The following is a 27,640-nucleotide window of genomic DNA, read 5'->3' on the forward strand; positions in this document are numbered from 1 at the left end:
ATTTAGGAGTAAGTATTCGTCCTCTGCTCTGTCTTGGTCACTCCGGAAGCTATGACCAACCCAAAAAGATAAGCCAGACACACCGGTTGAATCCAAACACAGTTTTATAATGGTGAAGAGAAAAGAAGCCAGCAGAAAATGTCCTTACAGGTCAGGAAAACACTGGAACTTCAAATAGATATACGAAGGCAATTGTTCATACAGAAACACAGGATCCTTCACGCCAAACGAGGCTGTTGATAACAGACACCAACCTCCCACCAGTCTTCAAGGCTGCTGGGCCACAAGCCAGGAACAAAAACGCTGAGAGAAAATGCAGATAACACCAACTCCACTTTGATAACACTCCACGCTGCCTGAATGGTTCTCATGCCTTATAAACCCTTCCCTGCTAATGAGGACCACACCCAACCCCCTGGTGTTCCTCATTCAACGCTGATAATATCTACGCAGTTGATTTCTCCTTTGAGCTATGCGTCTCTGCCGCATACTAATGATAGCTTGTGCGTCATCATCCAGGGACTCCAGGGAATCACAGCTACTTGCTGGAGATAGCCCTTCCCCAGGGCTCCCAGGCCTTGCATCACCTTCACTTTCGTGACTGCTGTCTGCACTGTCTGACTGCAAAGAACTCTCCTCTCCGCTCTCAGCCTCCCCTGGGCATGGAGCCAGCAGAGACGCAGCTGGTCTTTGATCTGGCTCAGGCTGAACCACAACACCCTCTAAAATAGTTTTTCAGCAAGAACTTACTTGAGCAACGTCTTGAATCGATCAAGCTGTTGCTCAAGTCAAGCGGTTGCTCAAATCCAATCCTTGAATATAGCTCATCTGTCTGGAGTCCACACCGCATTTCGGACATAAATACTCTAGAAAATGTCCAGAGATACTTTAATAGAAGAGCCCTCCACTCCTCCACTCACAACAGAATACCCTATGCCAGTGTTTTTCAACCAGTGTGCCGTGGCACACTAGTGTGCCGCGAGACATGGTCAGGTGTGCCGCGAAGAAGGAAGCTCAGGTTCTAGTCTCGCAACTTTTTGCTGAGAGAGTGAGCTGAGAAAGAGAGAGAGAAAAGGAGAGAGGAAGAGAGAGAAAGAGAGAGAGAAAGAAAAAGAGAAAGAGAGAGAAAGCAAGAGAGAGAAAGAAGGCAAGAGAGAGAGAAAGAGAGAGAAAGAAAGCAAGAGAGAGAGAGAGAAAAGGAGAGAAAGGGAGAGAGAAAGAAATGAGCAAAAAGGGGAGGAAAAAAGAGAAATGAGAAAATGATTGAAACAGAGAATGAGAGGAAAGAGAGAGAAACAAAAGAGAGACAGAAGTGACTTGATTTAAAGCATATGATAAAAAAGCACCCAAAGAATAAGAGAGAAAAAACCCCAGCCCTCACCTGTTTTTGGAAATGGTTCAAGAGTGTGTATACACACACACACAAGGGTGGGGAGGAGACAGGTAATGGAAAAGAGAGGAGAGTGTCTTAGGGTGTCATTTTGGTTGGTGGTGTGCCCCAGGATTTTGTAAATGTAAAAAATGTGCCGCGGCTCAAAAAAGGTTGAAAATCACTGCCCTATGCAACTAGACTTACAGTCCTAGGTTTAGAAAGCTTAGAACTGCATCGCCTTAAACACGATTTAAGCATAGTCCATAAAATCATCTGCTACAATGTCCTGACTACTTCAGCTTCAACCGCAACATCACACGTGCACACAGCAAACTTAAAGTAAACTGCTCCAAACTTGACTGCAGGGAACACGATTTTAGTAACCAAGTAGTTGATGCATGGAACTCACTACCAGACTCTGTAGAACCATCACCTAACCCCCAAAACTTTACCCTTAGACTCTCCACTGTTGACCTCTCCTGATTCCTAAGTAGGGGGGGGTGCATACGTGCACCAGAGTGCCTTCCGTCCCCTGTCCTAATGTTTCTCTTTTACTAGTCTCACGCACATAAATATTATTATATCTTTGTATACCACCAATACGTACTTGAGAAAACAAAATAAATAAATAAAAAATAAAACCCCAATGTTGTTTAGACATACCAAACAATGTCGTCTGGCGGGACCCAGGGGAAGAGCCTTCTCTGTGGCGGCCCCGACCCTCTGGAACCAGCTCCCCCTGGAGAATAGGATTGCCTTTTGTAAACTTCTTAAAACTCACTTCTGCCGTCAGGCATGGGGGGATTGAAACCTCTTCCCCAGGCCTATTGTATTGTATTTGTATTTATTACATTTGTATGCCGCCCCTCTCCGAAGACTCGGGGTGGCTAACAACAATATAAAAAGACAATGTAAACAAATCTAATATTAAAAATAATCTTAAAAACCCCAATTTAAATAACCACTCATACATACAAGCATACCATGTATAAATTCTATAAGCCTAGGGGGAAGGGAAATTTGAATTCCCCCATGCCTGACAACAGAGGTGGCTTTTAAGGAGCTTGCGAAAGGCAAGGAGGGTGGGGGCAACTCTGATATCTGGGGGGAGCTGGTTCCAGAGGGTCGGGGCCGCCACAGAGAAGGCTCTTCTCCTGGGTCCCGCCAAACGACATTGCTTAGTCGTAATTTATAATTTATGTATGGTATGTTTGTGTGTATTATGTCTTGTTTTTAAATAAGGGGGTTTTAGATATTTTTAAATATTAGATTTTGTTATTGTACATTGTTTTTATTATTGCTGTGAGCCGCTCCGAGTCTACAGAGAGGGGCGGCATACAAATCTAATTAATAATAATAATAATAATAATAATAATAATAATAATAATAATAATAATAAAGCAGAGCAAAACCAGTAGAAAATGACTAGCTTAACCTTGTTACCCAAACACTCCCCCCATTGTTCTGATTTCAGATCAACCAGAGCAAGGGCCTGGGTTAATGCACAGAGATACACTGTTGGTAACTCAAGTTGGCTCTCTGCCTCCGTGCCCTAGTGCAGGATTGTCAAACTCACGTTGTCATGGCAGCATCAGTAATCAGGCATGGCCAGTGCGTGACTCATTTGGCCCACAGGAGTTTGACAGCCCTGCCTTAACAGTTAGAGTACAGTACTATAGACTACTTCTCCTCACTTCCGGCTGATTGCAATTTGGCAGTTCAAATCTGACCAGGCTCAAGGTTGACTCAGCCTTCCATCCTTCCAAGGTCTGTAAAGTGAAGATCCAGATTGTCGGGAGCAATATATGCTGATTCTGTAAACCACTTAAGAGAGGGCTGTAAAGCACTGTCATTTGGCGGGCCCCAGGGGAAGAGCCTTCTCTGTGGCGGCCCCGGCGCTCTGGAACCAACTCCCCCCGGAGATTAGAACTGCCCCCACCCTCCCTGTCTTTCATAAACTACTCAAGACTCACTTATGCTGCCAGGCATGGGGGAGTTAAGATATTCCTTCCCCCTAGGCCATTACAAGTTATGCATGGTATGTTTGAGTATATGTTTGGTTTTTATAATAAGGGTTTTAGTTGTTTTATTAATTGGATTGTTACATGCTGTTTTTTTATCATTGTTGTTAGCTGTCCTGAGTCTACGGAGAGGGGCGGCATACAAATCCAATCAATCAATCAAAAAATTAAAATTAAAATTAAAATTAAAATTAAAATTAAAATTAAAATTAAAATTAAAATTAAAATTAAAATTAAAATTAAAATTAAAATTAAAATTAAAATTAAAATTAAAATTAAAATTAAAATTAAAATTAAAATTAAAATTAAAATTAAAATTAAAATTAAAATTAAAATTAAAATTAAAATTAAAATTAAAATTAAAATTAAAATTAAAATTAAAATTAAAATTAAAATTAAAATTAAAATTAAAATTAAAATTAAAATTAAAATTAAAATTAAAATTAAAATTAAAATTAAAATTAAAATTAAAATTAAAATTAAAATTAAAATTAAAATTAAAATTAAAATTAAAATTAAAATTAAAATTAAAATTAAAATTAAAATTAAAATTAAATTAAATTAAATTAAATTAAAATAAAATAAACAATAAAATAAAATAAACAATAAAATAAAATAAAATAAAATAAAATAAAATAAAATAAAATAAAATAAAATAATGAAATGAAATGAAATGAAATGAAATGAAATGAAATGAAATGAAATGAAATGAAATGAAATAATGAAATGAAATAATGAAATGAAATGAAATGAAATGAAATAAATATAAGTCTAAGGGCTCTTGCTATTGCTAGTGCATCCCTCTCTGGCTGAATAAACAACCAGGCCTTTTAGCACAAAGCACACATCATGAGAATCTATAGGATAACATACAAGAATCTACAGAGATGAATAAATGGGATGAACTTTAGAAACTAGAGAACTCTTCTGCACTTGAGTGTGAATGAACTGGGGTCTGATTTAGCCCACAGTAAATGTGCATAAGATTGCTGCACAGATTAGTTAATCAGAGTGATTAATCATCTAAAGCTTGAATTGCAAATTGGAATTGCCTCTCAATTTATTGACAATAAACAAAGACTCCAGGATGAGAAACACTTTCCATCTTTCCATCACAGCAGGCACTCAACTTTGGCTGCTTAAATCCCATTAATTCCACTTGCTTTTCCACCCACCCAACATCAATTCTGTGAGCAGCAAGGCATTTATATTGGGCCATAATCACTTCTTGCCTGTTCTGGATACTTAAGCAACTCCTTTGGTGTCATAATACACATTTAGAAGTAACAATTGCAATTTACATGGCACTGAAATTTTCTGATCTTTCTAAACTGCCAATAGACTTTCCTTGTGCCTGAGTCCTCTACTATAATTTGCTTTTCACACGATAATATTTGCTACATAATTAGGGTTTTCACAGCAGATTGACCCAGTCAAGATGTCAAGCACAGGACTATTTAAATATATTTACTGGGGAGGAAATGCTAAACTCAAACATATATCCCAGCTGGTTGCAGTTGTACAATCATGTTACTTACTGCTGCTTACGGAGGCAGGGTTAGCAATATGTACCTACTTACAAAACACCCCCTTTTCTTATTTCTATTTAAAAAGTATTGCATTTGCAATGAGCAAACAAATTATTCTACTTTTTGGAAACTGAAATCTTTCTACTGCTAGTATAATAGGTTTAGTTCAAGCCAAAAGAATTCATACAATTTTCTCTCTTATACAATGAAAATAAAAATGGCTACAAATACAGCTCAGTTCCTGGTGATTATCTGGACACAACCATGCAATTTTCATGGCAAGTCTGTAGAGATGTTTTGACATTGCTTTGTTCTGAGATGTTGATTTGGACTTTCAAGTCTAGTCTGTAGCTCTGAATTTTCAAGTATTAACTAGGTTCAACTCTCATTAATGTCGAACGAAGCAGTGGAAGTGATGTGCCGGTGCCTGGAGGCTGTTGGGCTCTGGATGGGTGTCAACAGACTCAAACTCAACCCTGATAAGACGGAGTGGCTGTGGGTTTTGCCTCCCAGGGACAATTCCATCTGTCCGTCCATCACCCTGGGGGGGGGGGGAATTATTGACTCCCTCGGAGAAGGTCCGCAACTTGGGCGTCCTCCTCGATCCACAGCTCACATTAGAGAAACATCTTTCAGCTGTGGCGAGGGGGGCGTTTGCCCAGGTTCGCCTGGTACACCAGTTGTGGCCCTATCTGGGCTGGGGATCATTGCTCACAGTCACTCATGCCCTCATCACCTCAAGGCTCAAATACTGTAATGCTCTCTACATGGGGCTACCTTTGAAAAGTGTTCGGAAACTTCAGATCGTGCAGAATGCAGCTGCGAGAGCAATCATGGGCTTTTCCAAATATGCCCATGTTACACCAACACTCCGCAGTCTGCATTGGTTGCCGATCAGTTTCCGGTCACAATTCAAAGTGTTGGTTATGACCTATAAACCCCTTCATGGCACCGGACCAGATTATCTCCGGGACTGTCTTCTGCCGCACGAATCCCAGCGACCATTTAGGTCCCACAGAGTGGGCCTTCTCCAAGTCCCGTCAACTAAACAATGTCGTTTGGCAGGACCCAGGGGAAGAGCCTTCTCTGTGGTGGCCCCGGCCCTCTGGAACCAACTTCCCCCAGAGATTAGAATTGCCCCCACCCTCCTTGCCTTTCATAAACTCCTTAAAACCCACCTCTGCCGTCAGGCATGGTGGAACTGAGATATTCTTTCCCCTTAGGCGTTTACAATTTATGCATGGTATGTTTGTGTGTATGTTTGGTTTTATAATAAGGGTTTTTAGTTGTTTTAGTATTGGATTGTTACATGCTGTTTTTATCATTGTTGTTAGCTGCCCCGAGTCTATGGAGAGGGGCGGCATACAAATCCAATAAATAATAATAATAATAATAATAATAATAATAATAATAATAATAAACAAGAGAAGAAGAACTTGAAGACATATTTCCTTCACTTTTCAGAGTTGTGTTGTCCGTTTCTTAGAATGGCCCCCACCCTCCTTGTCTTTTGCAAACTTCTTAAGACCCACCTTTGTCGCCAGGCATGGGGGAGTTAAGATATTCCTTCCCCTAGGCCATTACAAGTTATGCATGGTATGTTTGTGTGTATGTTTGGTTTTTTATAATAAGGGTTTTTAGTTGTTTTATTAAATTGGATTGTTACATGTTGTTTTACCATTGTTGTTAGCCCCCCCGAGTCTGCGGAGAGGGGCGGCATACAAATCCAATAAATAAAATAAAATAAATAAAATAAATAAAATGAGGCTCCTCTACGAAGTTATTTTGAAGCACTAGACTTTAATGAAACAGAATGGCAGAACATTTGACAAATAAATGGAAATGCTTCACAGAGTCACTCTGCAATTATAAAGAGATGAACTCCACCTGGCTAATTTTAAAAGATGTGTTTATGAAGAAGTGATGTCATATTAGAATCAGGATCGGGGTGGGTTCTAACTTAGCTTGCTGCCAGTTCGCTTCTTCTTGCCCCAGGCATGGGCATGTGCAGTGCGGAAAACCAAGCTCCTGCACATGCTCAGAAGCAAAAAACAAGATGGCGGCCCCTACAGCACTGCGGAGAGAGCCGTTCAGGGTCATAGCCAGCCAGCCATCACTGCCGATTCAGGAAGCGGGGGGCAATTCTCGCTACTGGTTCTACAGAACTGGTCTGAACCTGCAGGAATCCACCTCTGACCAGGATTAATCAAGATCAAAGTCAAGTTGGTTGATAAAAGGAGAAATTAAGTTTGTAATTATTTCAGCTGTTTTATTAATGATATAAATGTGTAGGCATGTTTCTTACTTTTAAAAAATTATGTTCTATATCATTAACCTGACCTATAAAGCCCTTCATGGCATCGGGCCAGAATATCTCCGGGACCGCCTTCTGCCGCACGAATCCCAGTGACCGGTTAGAGTTGGCCTTCTCCAGGTCCCGTCGACTAAACAATGTCATCTGGTGGGATCCAGGGGAAGAGCCTTCTCTGTGATGGCCCCGACCCTCTGGAACCAGCACCCCCTGGAGATTAGCATTGCCCCCACCCTCCTTGTCTTTCGTAAACTTCTTAAAACCCACTTCTGTCGTCAGGCATGGGGGAATTGAGATATTCTCTTCCCCCTAGGCTATACAGTTTATGCATGGTATGTTTGTGTGTATGTTTTCTTTTTAATAAGGGGTTTTTAGTGACTTTTAATTATTAGATTTGTTATATATTGTGTAATTATTGTTGTGAGCCGCCCCGAGTCTACGTAGAGGGGCGGCATACAAATCTAATTAACAATAACAATAACAATAACAATAACAATAACAATAACAATAACAATAACAATAACAATAACAATAACAATAACAATAACAATAACAATAACAATAACAATAACAATAACAATAACAATAACAATAACAATAACAATAACAATAACAATAACAATAACAATAACAATAACAATAACAATAACAATAACAATAACAATAACAATAACAATAATTAGAAACACCTCAGCAGAATGTTTCTTTTCATCCTGTGTCTTCTACTATGTATGCGACAAAATTTATTCAAATTTACGGTTTTTTGGGGTTTTTTGTATCTTCTACAGTTCCCGCATCCAAGAGTACTCAAGCAACTACTGGTAAGCAAAACTGTGTAACCGTATCTTAAAAACAATGGCATCCATTGTATTCTCCTTGTATTCTCTTTTATTCTGGAGAGTTATTTAGAGTTATTGTAAGCTGTAATAAGTCAGTTACTGTTCTCCCTCTATAAAACTTGGGGAGAGGAGAGGCAGTTTTATATGAATATAACTAACACAAGATGGTTTAATAACTGAAACTGTGGAGTAGCCAAACAAGGGGTGAGTTCTAACGTTACCTCTGTGCAGAAGAAAAACAACTGATGAAAATTTCAAAAAAAGATGGCGGCCTCCATGGACCAGCATTGACCGATACAGTTCTGTGACATCATTGTGATGTCACCAGCGGGTTGCTACCAGTTTGGGTGAACTGGGAGGAACCACCTCTAATCCAAACACCAGCAAAGAACATCTAGAACAAGGCTGTCTAAATCCCAGCCCAGATGCATCATACACTGGCCACACCCAGACCTGGTTTAGTCTGGGATACTACCCTCCACTAAGTTATGCATTTACATATAAATGCTGGGATTCCAGGAATCATTAAATATTTCGGAATGGCTGAAAGTTTGTACATAACCACGTGGAAATTTTCCAACCGAACCGTTTCAGGACCTTGGAGAGCACAACTCAAAAGCTATACCTACCATATCCATCTATCTGAGGATTTTTGAAGATCTGGCAAACCCAAGAAATCCTTTTTAGCTCCACCCCTTAAACCTAAAGAAACTCTAACCCTTTCTTAAACACTAAACTCATGCACAGCTGGTAAATCATGAGAAAATCGTCAGAAGCATCAGAAGACTGGCTGCATAGCTAGAGGTATAACAAGCAGGAAGAGGGAGATTGTGATCCCCTTATATGGAGCACTGGTGAGACCCCATTTGGATTACTGTGTTCAGTTCTGGAGACCTCACGTACAAAAAGATATTGACAAAACTGAACGGGTCCAAAGACGGGAGGACAGAAGGAAAAGGGGGGACATGATCGAAACATTTAAATATGTTAAAGGGTTAAATAAGGTTCAGGAGGAAAGTGTTTTTAATAGGAAAGTGAACCCAAGAACAAGGGGACAAAATCTGAAGTTAGTTGGGGGAAAGATCAAAAGCAACGTGAGAAAATATTATTTCACTGAAAGAGTAGTAGGTCCTTGGAACAAACTTCCAGCAGACGTGGTTGGTAAATCCACAGTAACTGAATTTAAACATGCCTGGGATAAACATATATCCATTGTAAGATAAAATACAGGAAATAGTATAAGGGCAGACTAGATGGACCATGAGGTCTTTTTCTGCCATCAGTCTTCTATGTTTCTATGTTTCTAAGACATAAAGAGGCATGGCGAGGGCTTCCCCAGAATTGACATTGTAATGCATTTACTACATGCAGAGTTCTTTAAACCTTTGCTACAGTTCTGGTTCTGTTGATACAACATTCAGCTGTGCTCCTATGCCAACTATTTCACTGGCTGGTACTCAGTTACTACAAGAAACTAAACATCCTAGATTATCAGTACAGTTGTAACACTATTGGATCAGATTAATTTCTCACATTTAGCTCCCCCTGTATAACGTCTACCCTAGGTACTCCCCTATATAATGTGTGTCTATAATGGATAGGATTTTAACTATGCTGGGCAACATGGAATTTATAGCCTCTATTACAGTTTCCATTCTCTCTATCCAATATAGTTAAAATCCAGTGCATTAGAGAGAACCAAATTGGGGAAAATATCTCACTCCCATTAATCCCAAATGATCCTTATGAATTTAAATGGGTAGTCATGAAAATGTTTCACGTTGCAAAATGCAAATAAGATTACAGATTGGTTTTTGTTAATTGATGCCTATTTTGCTGCAACGTTAGTTTATAATTTTAAAATATTTTAACTTAAAACCACACAGTACATTATATACCTAAATTACTTGACAGGCATATTCTCTCTCTGTCTCTCTCTGTGTGTGTGTGTGTTAGTTCAATAGAAGGTGCTACAGCAAATATGGAATATTGCTGTGCTAGGCAAATTGGTTTGTAAATTACATTGTGACAAAATACAGATGTCATGAAATCAATTAGTGTTAATTTGGGCTGTTTTTGTGAACCAGATGGAACAGTATACTTGTAGTAATCTGGAGAATATAATATGTCTCTAATTTCCTTGTAGACTTATTATATACTGGTCCCATCGCTATATATCATATATATATATACAATGTATTTGTGTGTGTGTGTGTATGTATCATCTTCTATTGAATTATTTTCTAATGATTTTAAAAATCTAGCAATAATAAATACCAGCTAATAATAAACAGGTTAATAAAATGCCATGTTTTATTATTTTATCTATTTAAAACAGATGTAACAGGTCAACTTGAAGATATTTCTGCTAGAACAAAAATATTTATGTTGCTCTAAATTCTTCATGCAATATACAGCAACTTGTATAGATATGAAATACAGTGATAACTTGTCTTACAAACTTAATTGGTTCTGGGACGAGGTTCTTAAGGTGAAAAGTTTGTAAGACGAAACAATGTTTCCCATAGGAATCAATGGAAAAGCGATTAATGCGTGCAAGCCCAAAATTCACCCCTTTTGCCAGCCGAAGCGCCCATTTTTGCGCTGCTGGGATTACCCTGAGGTTCCCCTCCATAGGAAACCCCACCTCCGGACTTCTGTGTTTTTGCGATGCTGCAGGGGAATCCCAGCATCGCAAAAACAAGCGCTTCGCTGGCAACGGAAGTCCGGAGGTGGGGTTTCCCATGGAGGGGAGCCTCAATGGAATCCCAGCAGCGCAAAAACGGGTGCTTCGTTGGCAATGGGAGTCTGGAGGCTGGGCATCCCAGCGGCGGCAGTGGGTTTGTAAGGTGAAAATAGTTTGTAAGAAGAGGCAAAAAAATCTTAAACCCCAGGTTTGTATCTTGAAAAGTTTGTATGATGAGGCGTTTGTAAGATAAGGTATCACTGTATTAGTTTTTTAAAAAAAAAAATAAAGAGATTCAGCCTGGGAAGTTTCTAGTAATGGATCAATGTTAAGGTAATTTCTTCAGTTTGAACTGAAATCGTTCTACCCATGTATTTGTTTAGTTAATTTAATTTATTTGTTTCCCATCATGCAATTCGAGGTAGTTTAAGATATATAGTTATTCCTATATTTATGCCATAGTATAGTTCTCGGAAAACTCAATATTATCTTTACTGGTCTCCATCTAGCAACTGTGTTGTTTTCTTGAAATTCCATATATTATTATTTGTTCAAATGATGTCACAGTTTAGAATCTGAATATAACCATATCACTATTATTCAGGAAGTAAGCCGGTTAATACTAAGAAAAAAGGCATGTTAAATTATAGGCTATTCATTCAACTTGTTTGGGGTTGGTAGTTTAAAAGTGTATTATAAAACTGTAATCTTTAATATTGAATATGTTTTCTGTAGGGTCTCCCACAATACATGTCACTTCAGCAGCAAAAAGTAAGTCCTTGAATAAACAACTGCTTCAAATCCTACATTTAATTATACATGTTGCCCACGTGAAAATATTTAAAAAGTTTTTATCAGTATCTTGATCTGCCAATTGATTACATTAAAGGTTGATTTATTATATTCCTATAAAATTTTGTTATTTAATACTATTTCAAATATAAATTCTGCTCAAAACAGAAGACAATCATTTGCTGCTAGGGAAAGCATATTTTAAAAAATTGACATTGTTCTGTGGCAATGTTGTTATTAGAAAAGTTTGGATGATTCCTTTTTATGCAAAGATTGGATCACAGCTAAAATATTTAAATTCTGCTCCCCCACATCCTTGTCCAGTGTTCTATTTGAGGAGTAGGGACCATGTTTTCATAACTATAACTGTCTGCAAGGGAAATAAGAGGATCCAAACATAATTTGCACATGATAACTTACGTTCTTTAATCTGGTGCAGGGATGCAAGAATAAATGAGCTGTAGGATACCAAACCTATATTTTATTCTCTTTTTTCTTGACCTCCTTTAGTAGAAGGTACCTATGTCTACAAGCAGGGGTGGGCTATTCCCCGGATGGGGTGGGGACACAATGGGGTAGTGAAAATGGAGTTCCACCCCAGAGCACCCAATTTGCGCTGAAAGATGTTGAAAGAAAATGCATAAGCCATGCCCACAATGTGGTAGTAAAAATTTGGGTCTCTTCACTGTCAACAAGGTATTTTTATAGTAGGTCCACAGAGTTAGTGGGTACTATTTTGATTGATTGACTGATTGAATTTATATTGCCGCTATTTGCCCATGGCGACTCAAGGTGCCTTACAGCAGTGTTTCCCAATCTTGGCAACTTGAAGATATTTGGACTTCAACTCCCAGAATTCCCCAGCCAGGGAATTCTGGGAGTTGAAGTCCAGATATCTTCAAGTTGCCAAGGTTGAGAAACACTGCCTTACAGAATATAAAAAACATATTTAAAAACAGTAAAACTAATAAAAATTAACTAAATTGGTGTAATAAAATTGCCCCCACTCCACCTCCTGCCCCAACCAATCACGCAAGTTATTTCATGGGCTCCATCCCAGTCTGGATTCTCCAGGCCTACTGGAAGAACCAGGTCTTCAGCGCCTTCCAATTAGAGTGGGGGCCACCATGAAGAAGGATCTTCTTCTGGGTCCCACCAAGTGTATTTTCCTCTAGGATGGGATCCGCAGCATTCCCTGCCTCCTTGCTATCATGGACTAAAGGAAAAGGGAAGTACAAGAATAGGCTGAAGGTGACGTGAAGAGAAAGTCAAGTTGGTCCCAACACTTGATCAAAGCCCTCCTATTTTTATATGCTTTCACAAGGAGGTTTTCCATTTTTTTAAAAAGCCCTTCATGCTGCAGATATTTCTGCTTGGTTTGAAGTAAAATCCATCTGGAAGTTGTTCTGTCTGGGTCCCCCCAGATGCCAACACCAACCAAAAAGAGTATCCAGACACACTGGTAAAAAGCAAAGGCAGTTTATATACCGGAAAGCAAACACAGGTAACAAAAACTGTTCTTACAGACAGGAACACGATGCAGTTTCACAGAGGTTTCACGAAGGCCAGGCAATAAAACAGGATTCTTGCTGGCAAAAACAACTCTGGAGATAATAAAACCCACGCCTCCCCCAAGTCTTCCAGGCTTCTAGGCCACAAGCCAAGATCAGAGACGCCAAGAATCGAAGCAAGGTCACAGGACTCCCAGTTGATAACTCTCCACGAGACTGTAAGGGCGGGCCTGCCTTTTCAACCCTGCTGAGGAGAACCACACCCAAACCCAGCTGTTGCCAATTCAGGGATGAAAATATCTTTCTAATTGGCCCCTTCTTTGAGCTGCACGTCTCTGCCGCATGTCTATTATAGCCTGTGCGTCTTCATCCAATGAATCCAGGCTACTAGCTGGGGAGAGCCCCCCCCCGGGGGGTCTCAGGCTGCTCTCCCGCCTCCTCCTCCTGACGTTCCTCTCCCCCGTCTGCCTGGTCCTCCCCCTCCTGGTCACTGTCCTCCTCCTCTGGGCATGGATCCGGCAGAGCTCCAGCCGGTCCCTGAGGAGCCTCAGGCTGAATCACAACAGAAGTCTGGGGAAAATTTTGCAAATGGAAAGGCAGGATATTGCTCTCTTTCAGAAATAAGAAATAGAACCCTCTTCGCCATTTTTCTGTTCATAATAAGGCACTCAAAGCATATGAATAAGCAATTTTAAGTGACATTTCTCGGAAAAACCCATTGGATTCAGTGAAATTTACTGGGCAGGCGCCTAGCTTTTATTAACTTCCATCTGGAATGTTATCATGCAGGGGAGCTGGGGATAAGCAATGGAAATGTGAACTGTTTTAAGTAATCCTACCCCACTCTTTTTGCTCACAAGTGCAGCCTCCTAAGGCTGATTTGCACTGAAGAGAACAGTAATTCAAAGGAGCAATAAAAGTATCCACATGCGAAGGGAAGGAAATGATTTGTTCTGCAGCAGAGCAAAAAGAATGTGTATTAAAATAAGGCAGCTAAAGAAGTTTCACGTATTGATACAACAGCCCAAAAAGGCACTGTCACTAACTCTAAGATGGAAGCCCAGAATAGTACATTTAAAACTTGCTTTCAAGTATGCTTAATTTTAAAATAATCTATTGCCTTTTTTCAAAAAGATACGATCGTTTTATCTAAGAAGCATTGAACTTACTTTAAATTTTCTGTCTTACCCTTCCAAAGTTACCACTAGGATGAGCACAGTTGCAACTACTACCATTAAAGGTAATGTATTAGCATTGTGCATTATTTAAAATTCTAATGTTTATTTAATATTTAATTTGTTTAATATTAATAATATTTATTTAATATTTATTCTTCTAATATTTTATTTCTGTCTTAATTCATATTTAAACATTTTCTGGGAAGTATAGTATAGCATTTGCTGTTGTTAGTTGCGAAGTCGTGTCTGATTCATCGCAACCCCATGCACAATGTTAGGGATTGATTGATTGATTGATTGATTGATTGATTGATTGATTGATTGATTGAGTTAGTTAGTTAGTTAGTTAGTTAGTTAGTTAGTTAGTTAGTTAGTCAGTCCAATACACAATAATACACAATGAAGGTTATAGAAGATATAATAGAAAAGATATAGGAGATATAGGAGAGACTATAGGACAGGGGACAGAAGGCACTCTAGTGCACTTATGTACGCCCCTTATTGATCTCTTGGGAATCTGGAGAGGTCAACTGTGGATAGTCTAAGGGTAAAGTGTTAGGGGTTAGGGAATGATACTATAGAATCTGGTAATGAGTTCCATGCTTCAACAACCCAATTACTAAAGTTGTATTTTTTACAGTCAAGTTTGGAGCGATTAATATTAAGCTTGAATCTGTTGCATGCTCTTATGTTGTTGTGGTTGAAGCTGAAGTAGTCTTTGACAGGCAGGACATTGTAGCATATGATCTTGTGGGCAATACTTATATCATGTTTAAGGAGTCGTAGTTCTAAGCTTTCAAGACCCAGGATTGTAAGTCTAGTTTCGTAGGGTATTCTGTTATGAGTAGAGGAGTGAAGGGCTCTTCTGGTGAAGTATCTCTGGACATTTTCAACGGTGTTAATGTCAGAAAGGTTCTTCTCCAGTGAGTTCTTCATTCTCAATAGGTGGCCAAAGTATTTGAGTTTCATCTTAGGATCTTTTAAAAAGCCGTTAGGGCTGATCTTCTCTAGGACTGATCGGTTTGTTCACTACTTCAGCTTCAACCATAACAACACAAGAGCACACAACAGATTTAAACTTAATATTAACCGCCCCAAATTTGACTGTAAGAAATACGACTTCAGTAACTGAGTTGTCGAAGCGTGTAACTCATTACCAGACTCCATAGTGTTATCCCCAAACCTTTAACACTTTACCCCTAGATTATCTACGGTTGACCTATGCAGATTCCTAAGAGGTCAGTAAGGGGTGAGTACAAGTGCACTAGAGTGCCTTCCGTCCCCTGTCCTATTGCTCTCCTATATCTCCTATACCTTTCTTCTATTCTTATATCTCTTCTTCTATTCTTTCATTGATATATTTTATTCCTATATCTTCTCTTCTCTTCTTTCTTAGATATATTTTACTATGAGTATATTCTCTATAACCTTCATTATGTATTTTACTATGTGTATACCCACTAAAACCCTAATTGTGTATTGGACGAAATCAATCAATCAATGTTTGGATTGGGAACTGCATTTGTCCTTCAAGTGATAGATCGAGCACTCTCTAAAATACCAAAATAAAAAATAAATTTACATGGGTTTAACCAGTAAAGGCAATTAAATTCAGTTAATATGATTACTTCTACAAATATAATAATTTCTCTCTCTTATTAATTACACTACCTTGGGAAGTGCTCTGGGGACAGAGACAGTTGTTATACAGATAACTAGCTCTATGTTGCTCTGTGGCTGATGAGATTGCAAACTTAAACTGCTTGTCAATTGGACATATATAATGCCAACTCTATAAAAAAACCTGTTTGCTTTTCCCCTTGGGATTCCTTGGGAGTCTCTGACAAGAATCTCATCAGTTTTATATTCATCTAAAGACAGATGCATCTGTTTTGTTTTCTACAACATTTTCATTTTCAAGTACAACTTCTCTACTTTGATCCATAAACTGAGATTGCAGGCAACAATAATTGCTTTTGTTTGGTTTGTAAGTGCTTTTTAACTCTCTGACAAACCTTTGTATAATTCTCCTACATATCAAACCTTTATATGGAATCTACTAAACAACGGGAAGCTACTTTCTTAATGGGTACATCTATATTGTTTTCTAGATAAATGGTCAAAACAATGGAAACTGCTGTTTAATGTCTCCAAATGTAAAATAATGCCCTTGGGGAAAAGGAATCCTCAATCTGAGTATTGTATTGGCAGTTCTGTGTTAGCAAAAACTTCAGAAGAGAAGGATTTAGGGGTAGTGAACAGTGTGGTCAGGTGGTAGGAAAAGCAAGTAGGATGTTTGGCTACATAGCTAGAGGTATAACAAGCAGGAAGAGGGAGATTGTGATCCCGCTATATAGAGCGCTGGTGAGACCACATTTGGAATACTGTGTCAAGTTCTGGAGACCTCACCTACAAAAAGATATTGACAAAATTGAACGGGTCCAAAGACGGGCTACAAGAATGGTGGAAGCATAAAACGTATCAGGAAAGACTTCATGAACTCAATCTGTATAGTCTGGAGGACAGAAGGAAAAAGGGGGACATGATCGAAACATTTAAATATGTCAAAGGGTTAAATAAGGTCCAGGAGGGAAGTGTTTCTAATAGGAAAGTGAACACAAGAACAAGGGGACACAATCTGAAGTTAGTTGGGGGAAAGATCAAAAGCAACATGAGAAAATATTATTTTACTGAAAGAGTAAATAGTAGTAGATCCTTTGAACAAACTTCCAGCAGACGTGGTTGGTAAATCCACAGTAACTGAATTTAAACATGCCTGGGATAAACATATATCCATCCTAAGATAGAATACAAGTAATAGTATAAGGGCAGACTAGATGGACCATGAGATCTTTTTCTGCCGTCGGTCTTTTATGTTTCTATGTTCGTAGCATTGTTTAAGTTGGGATGTTCATTTGGCTGTAGTTGTGTAAAGAATAATAAAGTTACAATTCATCTATTACTAAGAATTAGATTGCATTAAAAAAAATACAGATCAAATTATTTTCTTCCCACATTTCACTGCAGCTGACTGGATAGAAATGAAATATTTATTAGCTCGGATCATTTTTGTACCCTACTTTATCATACTAGATTTCAGAATTTAACATTAAAAAAGTGAAAAACAAGAAAATACCAGATATTATTTTGAAACCGCCAGGACCTGCACAATCAAAGCTCTGTTTGAATATTTGGAGAAGACATCCATTAAATGAAGAGGCTTCCACTGTAAATTAAGAAAATCCATGAAATTAATGTCTAAGTGCCTTTTAAAAAATGAATGCTATCTGTTACTTAAATGATGAAAAAGTTAATAATGTGTTTTTCTAAAGAAGGCATTCCATTATGGCTTTGAGGATGAAAAATAGTCTGCTGAGAAACATTTGTATCTTGTAGTTAATACCGTAATTCATCCCTTTCATTCAATTCTTATTTTCGTTACATCAATAATTTTCAAACTTTCTGGTGCTCAGGATCATTTGAAGGAACTCAAAAATATTAATGCCGCCCATTCATAAAAGCTCAAGTGAGCACAGGACAATCATTAGCACCATAGGAGAGACAATTGGACAGGGGACGGAAGGCACACTAGGGCACTTATGCTCGCCCCTTACTGACCTCTAAGGAATCTGGAGAGGTCAATTGTGGATAGTCTAAGGGGAAAATGTTGGGGGTTGACACCACGGAGTCTGGTAATGAGTTCCATGCTTCAACAACGCGATTGCTAAAGTCATATTTTTTACACTCAAGTTTGGAGCGGTTGATATTAAGTTTGAACCTGTTGCGTGCTCTTGTGTTATTGCGGTTGAAGCTGAAGTAGTCATTGACAGGCAGGATGTTGCAGCATATGATCTTGTGGGCAATACTTAGATCATGTTTAAGGCATCGTAGTTCTAAGCTTCCTAGACCCAGGAGTTTAAAGTTTAAACCATTTTTTTCTCAGTGAGAAAAATACTTAACCTTTTTGTCATACAAATAAACCCCCTTTATATTCTACTACTTTTTCTGTTTTCTTCCTACAAGCCTTTTCTCAAAATCCAAAAGGAGTGAAGAGGTTTTAGAAGACACCTAATACTATGAGAGAAATCCACCAGTCCTTTAGCTTAGGTTATATTTTCCTATTTTTTTTAAAAAAAAGAAAAGTATCTCCCGTTATGGAAAAAAAACACAGGGTAACAATAATAGAGAAACTATGTTTGCAATTATTTCCTTTGAGTGCTATTTAGTCCTCTTGAAATGATTCATTATGCCTTCCTGCTTACAAGAGCAGAAGGATGATCCCTAGGAAATTCCTGATTCTAATGAAGGCAAAACAGTTTTGCATTTCTGAATGTGATACAGCAGCAGTTGCTAATTTTTTTTTTTTTTTGCAATATAGTGTTCCCTCGATTTTCACTGGGGGTGCATTCTGAGACCACCCGCGAAAGTCGAATTTCTGCAAAGTAGAGATGCGGAAGTAAATACAGATTCAGATTCAGCAAACTCAGGTCGTGCAGAATGCAGCTGCGAGAGCAATCATGGGCTCCCCTAAATATGCCCATGTCACACCAACACTCCGCAGTCTGCATTGGTTGCCGATTAGTTTCCGGTCACAATTCAAAGTGTTGGTTATGACCTATAAAGCCCTTCATGGCACTGGACCAGAATATCTCCGGGACCGCCTTCTGCTGCACGAATCCCAGCGACCAGTTAGGTCCCACAGAGTGGGTCTTCTCCGGGTCCCGTCAACTAAACAATGCCGCTTGGCGGGACCCAGGGGAAGAGCCTTCTCTGTGGCGGCCCCGTCCCTCTGGAACCAACTCCCCCTAGAGATTAGAATTGCCCCCACCCTCCTTGCCTTTTGTAAGCTACTTAAAACCCACCTCTGCCGTCAGGCATGGGGGAACTGAGATACTCTTTCCCCCTAGGCATTTACAATTTTATGCATGGTATGTCTGAATATATGTTTGGTTTTTACTTTAATGGTTTTTAATTGTTTTTACTATTGGATTATTGTGTATACTGTTCTATTATTGTTGTTAGCCGCCCCGAGTCTCCGGAGAGGGGCGGCATACAAATCCAATAAATCCAATCAATCAAATCAAATCAATCAAATACACTATTTTTGGCTATGAACAGTATCACATGCCTTCCCTTCACACTTTAAACCCCTAAATTGCAATTTCCCATTCCCTTAGCAACCATTTAGATGATTACTCACCATGTTTATTTATTAAAGTTTATTTTAAAAAATATTTATTAAAGGCAGACGAAAGTTTGGCGATGACATATGATGTCATCGGATGGGGAAAACCGTGGTATAGGGGGGAAAGCGCAAAGTATTTTTTAATTAATATTTTTGAAAAACCGTGGTATAGACTTTTCACGAAGTTCGAAGCCGCTGAAATCAAGGGAACACTGTACAGTACTCTGAAACCGGGGGAGGGGGACACAGTGGCTCAGTGGCTAAGACACTGATCTTGTCAATCAGAAAGATCAGCAGTTCGAATCCCTACAACATATAAAGGTATCACTGTACAGTGGTACCTCGAGATACGAGTTTAATTCGTTCCAGACCTGGGCTCTTAAGTCGAGCAGCTCTTATCTCGAACGACTTTTCCCCATAGGAATTAATGTAAATAATTTTAATTGGTTCCAGCCCTCAAAAAACTCACAAAGTTAGTCTAAATTATGCAGAAAGACATGTTTTTAATGAAGAAATGTACATGTACATATAAATGAATAATGAAGTTTCTTTCACTTAACTTGTAAACTTTCTTAAACTTTTAAATTTACATATGTTCAACTTCTCTGCCACCCAATCCTGTAGGACAGAGGTCCCCAACCCTTTTTGCACCAGGGACCAGCTTTAAGCGATCAAGAGAGGAATGGGTGAATGAATGGACGGAGGGTGGGAAGGAAGGAAGGAAAGAGGGAAGGGACAGGAACAGAGGAAGGAAGCAAGGAAACTTATGAAAGGGGAGAGTAAGAGAGGAATGAGTGAAGGGAGGGAGGGAGGGAAGAAGGTGGGAAGGAGAAAGAAAAGAAGAAATAGAGGAAGGGAAGGTAAAAGAGAGAAAGAAAAAGAGCAAGAAAGAAAGCTGCAAGCACCCCCCCGAGCCCCCCAGGCCGGCTGCAACCTTTTAAAACACGCGCGCCGCTTCGCAGCTGTCTCCTGAAGCCGAACGCGGAAGTTAGCGTTTGGCTTCAGGAGACAGCTCCTTGGCGCTTGTATCTCGAATTTGGGCTTGTAAGTAGAACAAAAATATCTCTCCCCTCCCAGCTCTTATCTCGAGTTGCTCTTAAGTAGAGCAGCTCTTATGTCGGGGTTCCACTGTACTTACATGTTGGAGTCTGAAATGAGGTGTCTAGCGGATTTTGTTAGGAGGTATACGGGGGTAATGATTAAGATATGATATTATATGGATGGCACTCTGCTTAAGCCTATCTCAGTTTTAAGATCGTGTTTGCCTTACAATACTATTTGTCTAGAACAGAGGTGTCAAATTCGTGGTGCCACATTGTCACATGATGTTTCGTGACTTTTTCCCCCACTTTGTTAAAATGGGGGTGGGCGTGGCCAGCATGTGATGTATCTTGTAACTTTGTCACCCCTGGTCTAGAACATGCATTCATCAGCTTTCTTCATTACAGACCAACACTCTCAGACCCCTCCCATCCAGCCAAATAAAACAGACAGAGCAGAAAACGTCACTGAAGTCAGACCTACAGGTAAGTGAAGACAGATTTACACGTCGATACATCTTGCAAAGCATCTTTGCTATCACCGAGTCCACATTTATTTTATTCATTTTTTTAAATTACATTTACATGCTGTGTCACCAGTAAGGCACTCTTTATACTGCTTCATAAGCCACCATTATTATTATTATTATTATTATTATTATTATTATTATTATGTCAGTACAACACAGCATACGAGATCACTATGCTGGATTTCGTATTTCATCACCAGTCGGGCGCTTCCCAAGCACCTAGAACTGCGTGATGTAGCGGCAAATTATGTTTGCCGATCCCAGTAAAGCGGCCTTTTGCAATTGACAGATGGAGATTTTGTCAATTCCGATGGTTTTCAAATGTCCGCTGAGATGCTTTGGTACTGCGCCCAGCGTGCCAAGTACCACTGGGACCACTTTCACTGGCTTATGCCAGAGTCGTTGCAGCTCGATTTTTAGATCTTCGTATTTCACTAATTTCTCTAGCTGCTTCTCCTCAATTCTGGTGTCTCCTGGGATTGCGATGTCGATGATCCATACTTTCTTTTTCTCCATGTTGATGATGATGATTATTATTATTATTATTATTTCTCAATTGTTTTGTTTCATTTTAGGGTCTCCTTAACTCAGCCCAATCATGGCTTTCGGTTTTCTCCTTCCTCTCAATCTATTTATTCTTCCTTCTTTTATTTGTTTTGCTGGGACCTGAGGATGTTGTGAAAAGAGCCTTGATTTCCATACTTGCATACTGATTATTCCTTTGACAAATACCGATGTGTTTTGAGAACAGCAGATAACCACTCTGTCATTTATTTTATCAAAGTAACAGCAGGCACAACCGCACCAACAACAAAGATTCCTGTGACTTCAGCATTCAGCTTGGGCCCAACAATTTTAGGTGAGATACTTTTTTTCCCTCCCATAATCCCAACCACATCTCAAAAACAGACCTATTAAACAATTATATGACTACCGCACTTGCCTCTTCTGTATTAGCTTCTTGCAGTTTCAACTCCTTTCAATTGACTTGAGCACAGGTATGCATTGGGGTTTGTTGCTGATCAACAAGCAATCCTCAATCTGAGTATTGTATTGGCAGTTCTGTGTTAGCAAATACTTCAGAAGAAAAGGATTTAGGGGTAGTGATTTCTGACAGTCTCAAAATGGGTGAACAGTGCAGTCAGGCGGTAGGGAAAGCAAGTAGGATGCTTGGCTGCATAGCTAGAGGTATAACAAGCAGGAAGAGGGAGATTGTGATCCCTTTATATAGAGTGCTGGTGAGACCACATTTGGAATACTGTGTTCAGTTCTGGAGACCTCACCTACAAAAAGATATTGACAAAATTGAACGGGTCCAAAGACGGGCTACAAGAATGGTGGAAAGTCTTAAGCATAAAACGTATCAGGAAAGACTTAATGAACTCAATCTGTATAGTCTGGAGGACAGAAGGAAAAGGGGGGACATGATCGAAACATTTAAATATGTTAAAGGGTTAAATAAGGTCCAGGAGGGAAGTGTTTTTAATAGGAAAGTGAACACAAGAACAAGGGGACACAATCTGAAGTTAGTTGGGGGAAAGATCAAAAGCAACATGAGAAAATATTATTTTACTGAAAGAGTAGTAGATCCTTGGAACAAACTTCCAGCAGACATGGTAGATAAATCCACAGTAACTGAATTTAAACATGCCTGGGATAAACATATATCCATCCTAAGATAAAATACAGAAAATAGTATAAGGGCAAACTAGATGGACCAGGAGGTCTTTTTCTGCCTTCAGACTTCTATGTTTCTATGTTTCTAATATATATTTATAAATAGTGTTGTTGCACAGTCAATATTCATTGCATCCTATAGATAGTTAGTCTTCTGCCGTCAATCTTCTATGTTTCTATGTTTCTTTGTTTGTTTATTTGTTTATTTTGTCAAACAATTATAGGGTGATAATTTGTACAAATAAAACATTAGATAAGTAATGATAAAAAGTAACCAAAGAAGACAATAGGACAGGGACGGTAGGCACAATGGGGCGTGCATAAGCACTGTATATATCTTTTTTCACTCTCTTTTTTTCTTTCTCTTGGTTTATCCCTCCCATATAAAAAGATTTGGGGTGAGTGGATTGCTTTTGACATAGATCTAAATTGATTGATTGTGAAAGGTATTTGAAAATAGATGGTTCTACTGGTTGCATTGATACAGATTAGAGAGCAACACCGATGATTTGAATTTTTGTAATGACTCACTTCAGCCTAATGAACATCTAAAATAATTGCCACAAGATGGGTCTGAACTGCTGAGTTTCATGGCAGTGATAGCATCTATTAATGTCATGGAGTGTGCACTTGTAAATTGTAAAATACATTTAAGAATGTGAGAACATGGATGCGGTGAAGGTAGCGGTAATCAATCATGAAGTTGATCAATTAATGCAGTAATTAATCAAGCCTTAATTGTTTCATAGAAACTTCCCACTTTCTGCTTTTGCAAGTATGATAACATTTGTTATGTTGGATTATCCTGCCATTCTGCACCCCAGTGACTTCATGTAAGGGACATGATGGATGGGCACCAGTGGTGGATTCCTCTTACCTTCTCTATCAGTTTGCATCACATTGGAAGGGCATCACGTCAGGGAAATGACCCTCTGTCCATGCCTTTGAGCATGCACAGAGGGTTTTTTGTGAGCTGCTTTCAAGGAGGGGTGACCAGAGGACCTAAGTGCTAAAGCCCACTGTAACAATATCGCCAAAAAAGCTTCTAGAGTTGTTAACCTGATCCTACGCAGCTTCTGCTCAGGCAATCTCACACTACTCACAAGAGCCTACAAAACTTTTGCCAGACCCATCCTAGACTACTGCTCATCTGTCTGGAACCCATACCACATCTCAGACATCAACACCCTTGAAAAGGTCCAAAGATATTTCACCAGAAGAGCCCTTCACTCCTCCACTCAAAACAGAATATCCTACGAAAATAGACTTACAATCCTGGGCCTAGAAAGCCTAGAACTACGGTGCTTAAAACACGATTTGAGTATTGCCCACAAGATCATATGCTGCAACGTCCTACCGGTCAATGACTACTTCAGCTTCAACCGCAACAACACAAGAGCACGCAACAGATTAAAACTTAATACGAACCGCTCCAAACTTGACTGTAAAAAATATGATTTCAACAATCGAGTTATCGAAGCGTGGAACTCATTGCCAGACTCAATTGTGTCAACCCCTAACCCCCAACATTTCTCCCTTAGACTCTCCACGATTGACCTCTCCAGGTTCCTAAGAGGCCAGTAAGGGGCGTACATAAGTGCACTGGTGTGCCTTTCGTCCCCTGTCCAATTGTCTTTCCTTTCTTTCACCTATCTTATATATTTTCTTTCTTTCATATATCCTCTCCTCTAAGTTCACTTTTACCCTTATATATATTACTACATGTCTATTTTTCTTCCTATGTATTTGTGTATTGGACAAATGAATAAATAAAAAATAAAATAAGTTTGCAGACGTGGAGAGCTGGACACTGCTGCTGACAGGGACAAATTCCGTCAACAAGTCTGAACCAGTACCAATATATCACTGATGGAAAATCTTCTGAATTATCTGTTAATGCGACTTCTATGCGGTCCAATCCCGAATTATTCCATTCAAAAGAAACACAGAGTTACATTTGGTTTCGCTTGTGATTAACACTCTTTCATTGCACTTCTTCATTACAGACCAGGGTGCTCAGAGTCCTACTAACCGTGCAAATACAACAGTCAGACTAGAAAAAGACCCTAAAGCCGGACCTACAAGTAAGTAATGAAAAACGTATATATATATATCAATATTATTTTTATTTATTATTTTTTATTTATTGGATTTGTATGCCGCCCCTCTCCATAGACTCGGGGCGGCTAACAACAATGGTAAAAAACAGCATGTAACAATCCAATTAATAAAACAACTAAAAACCCTTATTATAAAACCAAACATACACACAGACATACCATGCATAACTTGTAATGGCCTAGGGGGAAGGAATATCTTAACTCCCCCATGCCTGGTGGCATAAGTGAGTCTTGAGTAGTTTACGAAAGATAGAGAGGGTGGGGGCAGTTCTAATCTCTGGGGGGAGTTGGTTCCAGAGGGCCGGGGCCACCACAGAGAAGGTTCTTCCCCTGGCGCCCGCCAAATGACATTGTTTAGTCAACAGGACCCAGAGAAGGCCAACTCTGTGGGACCTTATCAGTCACTGGGATTCGTGCGGCAGCAGGCGGTTCCGGAGGTAATCTTGTCCAATGCCATGTAGGGCTTTAAAGGTCATGACCAACACTTTGAATTGTGACCAGAAACTGATTGGCAGCCAGTTCAAGCCATATAGTGTTGAAGAAACGTGGGCGAATCTTGGAAGCCCCACGACGGCTCTTGCGGCTGCGTTCTGCACGATCTGAAGTTTCTGAACACTTTTCAAAGGTAGCCCCATGTAGAGAGCGTTGCAGCAATCGAACCTCAATTTTGTGTAAATTTGTAACTAGTGTTGGGCGAATCCAACGAAGTTTGGGTTCGGTGAACTCACCCAAACTTTGCCATGAAGATCGGGTGAGTTCGCCGAACCCAAACCCAAACCCAAACCCAAACCCGAACCTGAACCTGAACCTGAACCCAAGCAGCAGCAAGCCGCTGCAGCGTCCTTTTCTGTAAAAATAAACAAGGAGGTATGGTATGTTTGTGTGTATGTTTGGTTTTTATAATAAGGGTTTTTAGTTGTTTTATTAAATTGGATTGTTACATGTTGTTTTTTATCATTGTTGTTAGCCGCCCCGAGTCTGCGGAGAGGGGCGGCATACAAATCCAATAAATTAATAATAATAATAATAATAATAACAATAACAATAATAATAATAACAACAATAATAATAATTCCCCACCTCCTTTTGCTTCCTTATATTTTTACAGAAAAGGATGCCGCAGTGGTGCTGCAAACAAAAGGAGGTGGGGAATCCCACAATGGGATTCTGGGGGTGGGGCTTTGACGTCATGGAGACTCCTTCCTCCCCATTTCGGCCGGCCAGGAAGTAGTCTCCATGGCGTCAAGGCCCCGCCCCCAGAATCCCATCGTGGGATTTCCCCACCTCCTTTTGCTTGCAGCGCCCCAAGCAAAAGGAGGTGGGGGATTCCACGATGGGATTCTCCATTCTCCCCCCGAGCGGCGGCATTTTGCAGTGTTCGAGCAAATGTTGAACCTGAACCCGAGCTTTACCCAAACTTTTTAAAAAGTTCGGGTTTGGGTTTAACATGCTGAACACTGCAAAATTCAGCACAAACCCGAACTTTTGCAAGTTCGGTTCACCCAACACTATCTGTAACTATCTCTGCTGTGATTTCTAACAGGCATTCCCCAAGGGCCATCCTAAGATTACCACTAGATAAACAAAAAAAAACTAAGTATATATATTATTTTTTGCATCCCAATTATGGTAACCATAGCATTCCAGACTCAGGGGAGATGGATCTGCACATGTCAATAGCACTTTCTTTTTAAAAAATAAAAATAAATGATCTATTAAAAATAAAGTTGTGTCAGATATATTTACAGACACATTGATGTGCATGTGCTTCATTAGAAATAGAAGTAAAATAGCTTTTTGGGGGGAATTGGCTGCTGATCAGGTTGTTTTCCTTTCTTCTAGAATAGTGTTTCCCAACCTTGGCAACTTGAAGGTATCTGGACTTCAACTCCCAGAATTCCCCAGCCAGCAAATGCTGGCTGGGGAATTCTGGGAGTTGAAGTCCAAATACCTTCAAGTTGCCAAGGTTGGGAAACACTGCTGTAGAGCAGGGATGGTTCACCTTTTTTGCTCGGGTACCAAAAGCATGGGTGTGTGCAATAGCTCGTGGACACATGCCCACAACTATAATACATGGGGATCTTGAGTAGAAAGAGAAGGCAAAACCCTCCCTTTCCCTTGACCCCCAACAAATGGTACTCAAGGGAATCCTGCCTGCCTCAACCAACATAGAGGTGGCACGTGGATATCCGTTTCAATAACCACCAATACACTTGACATCCATGAATCTGTCTAATCCTGCCTTGAAGCTGCCCAAATCTCACTGGGGTGCGCATGCTTGCACGACAGTGAAGTGGAGCTACATGCACATCATACCGGTAGCAGCGGTAAGTAGCAACCCCCGCCTGGTCATAATAAAAGTCTAGATGACAATCATAGACTCTAGAATGAAGCCTCTTCCCATTCCCCGGCCATGTGACCAGATCGGTGTGACCTGAACAATAATCATAGTTCAACTGTTAAGTCCTCGGCTTACAACCTTACCAGTATCGCTCGCTGGGGTACAGAACATAAGAACAAAAGAACATAAGAAGAGCCATGCTGAATCAGGCCAAAGCCCATCGAGTCCAGCATTCTGTGTCACACAGTAGGCCCCCAATTGTCCATGGGGATCTTGAGCAGAAAGAGAAGGCAAGACCCCTCCCCTTCTCTTGACCCCCAACAAATGGTACTCAAGGGAATCCTGCCTGCCTCAACCCACATAGAGGCGGCACATGGACATCCGTTTCAATAACCACTTACACTTGGCATCCATGAATCTGTCTAATGCTGCCTTGAAGCTATCAAGGCTGACAGCTGTCACCACTTCTTCTGGAAGGGAATTCCACAAACCAATGACCCTCTGGGTG

The 27,640-nt window shown here is 39.8% G+C and overlaps 1 protein-coding gene across 4 annotated transcripts in view; it reads left to right on the forward strand.

Annotated features, from left to right (window-relative positions):
* The window catches only part of EMCN (endomucin), a 52,288-nt gene that overhangs the window by 3,472 nt on the left and 21,176 nt on the right, over positions 1 to 27,640 (forward strand). For all 4 annotated transcript variants that reach the window (XM_070757948.1, XM_070757949.1, XM_070757947.1 and 1 more), the window contains exons 2-7: positions 8,022 to 8,054; positions 11,494 to 11,529; positions 14,260 to 14,301; positions 20,873 to 20,950; positions 21,779 to 21,853; positions 24,678 to 24,755. In XM_070757948.1, coding sequence (XP_070614049.1) covers positions 14,271 to 14,301; positions 20,873 to 20,950; positions 21,779 to 21,853; positions 24,678 to 24,755 — 262 coding nt within the window. In that variant the 5' untranslated portion in view covers positions 8,022 to 8,054; positions 11,494 to 11,529; positions 14,260 to 14,270. The remainder of the gene's footprint in view (positions 1 to 8,021; positions 8,055 to 11,493; positions 11,530 to 14,259; positions 14,302 to 20,872; positions 20,951 to 21,778; positions 21,854 to 24,677; positions 24,756 to 27,640) is intronic.

The sequence above is a fragment of the Erythrolamprus reginae genome, chromosome 7, assembly GCF_031021105.1.
Source record: "Erythrolamprus reginae isolate rEryReg1 chromosome 7, rEryReg1.hap1, whole genome shotgun sequence".
NCBI classification, from domain to species: Eukaryota; Metazoa; Chordata; class Lepidosauria; order Squamata; family Dipsadidae; genus Erythrolamprus; species Erythrolamprus reginae.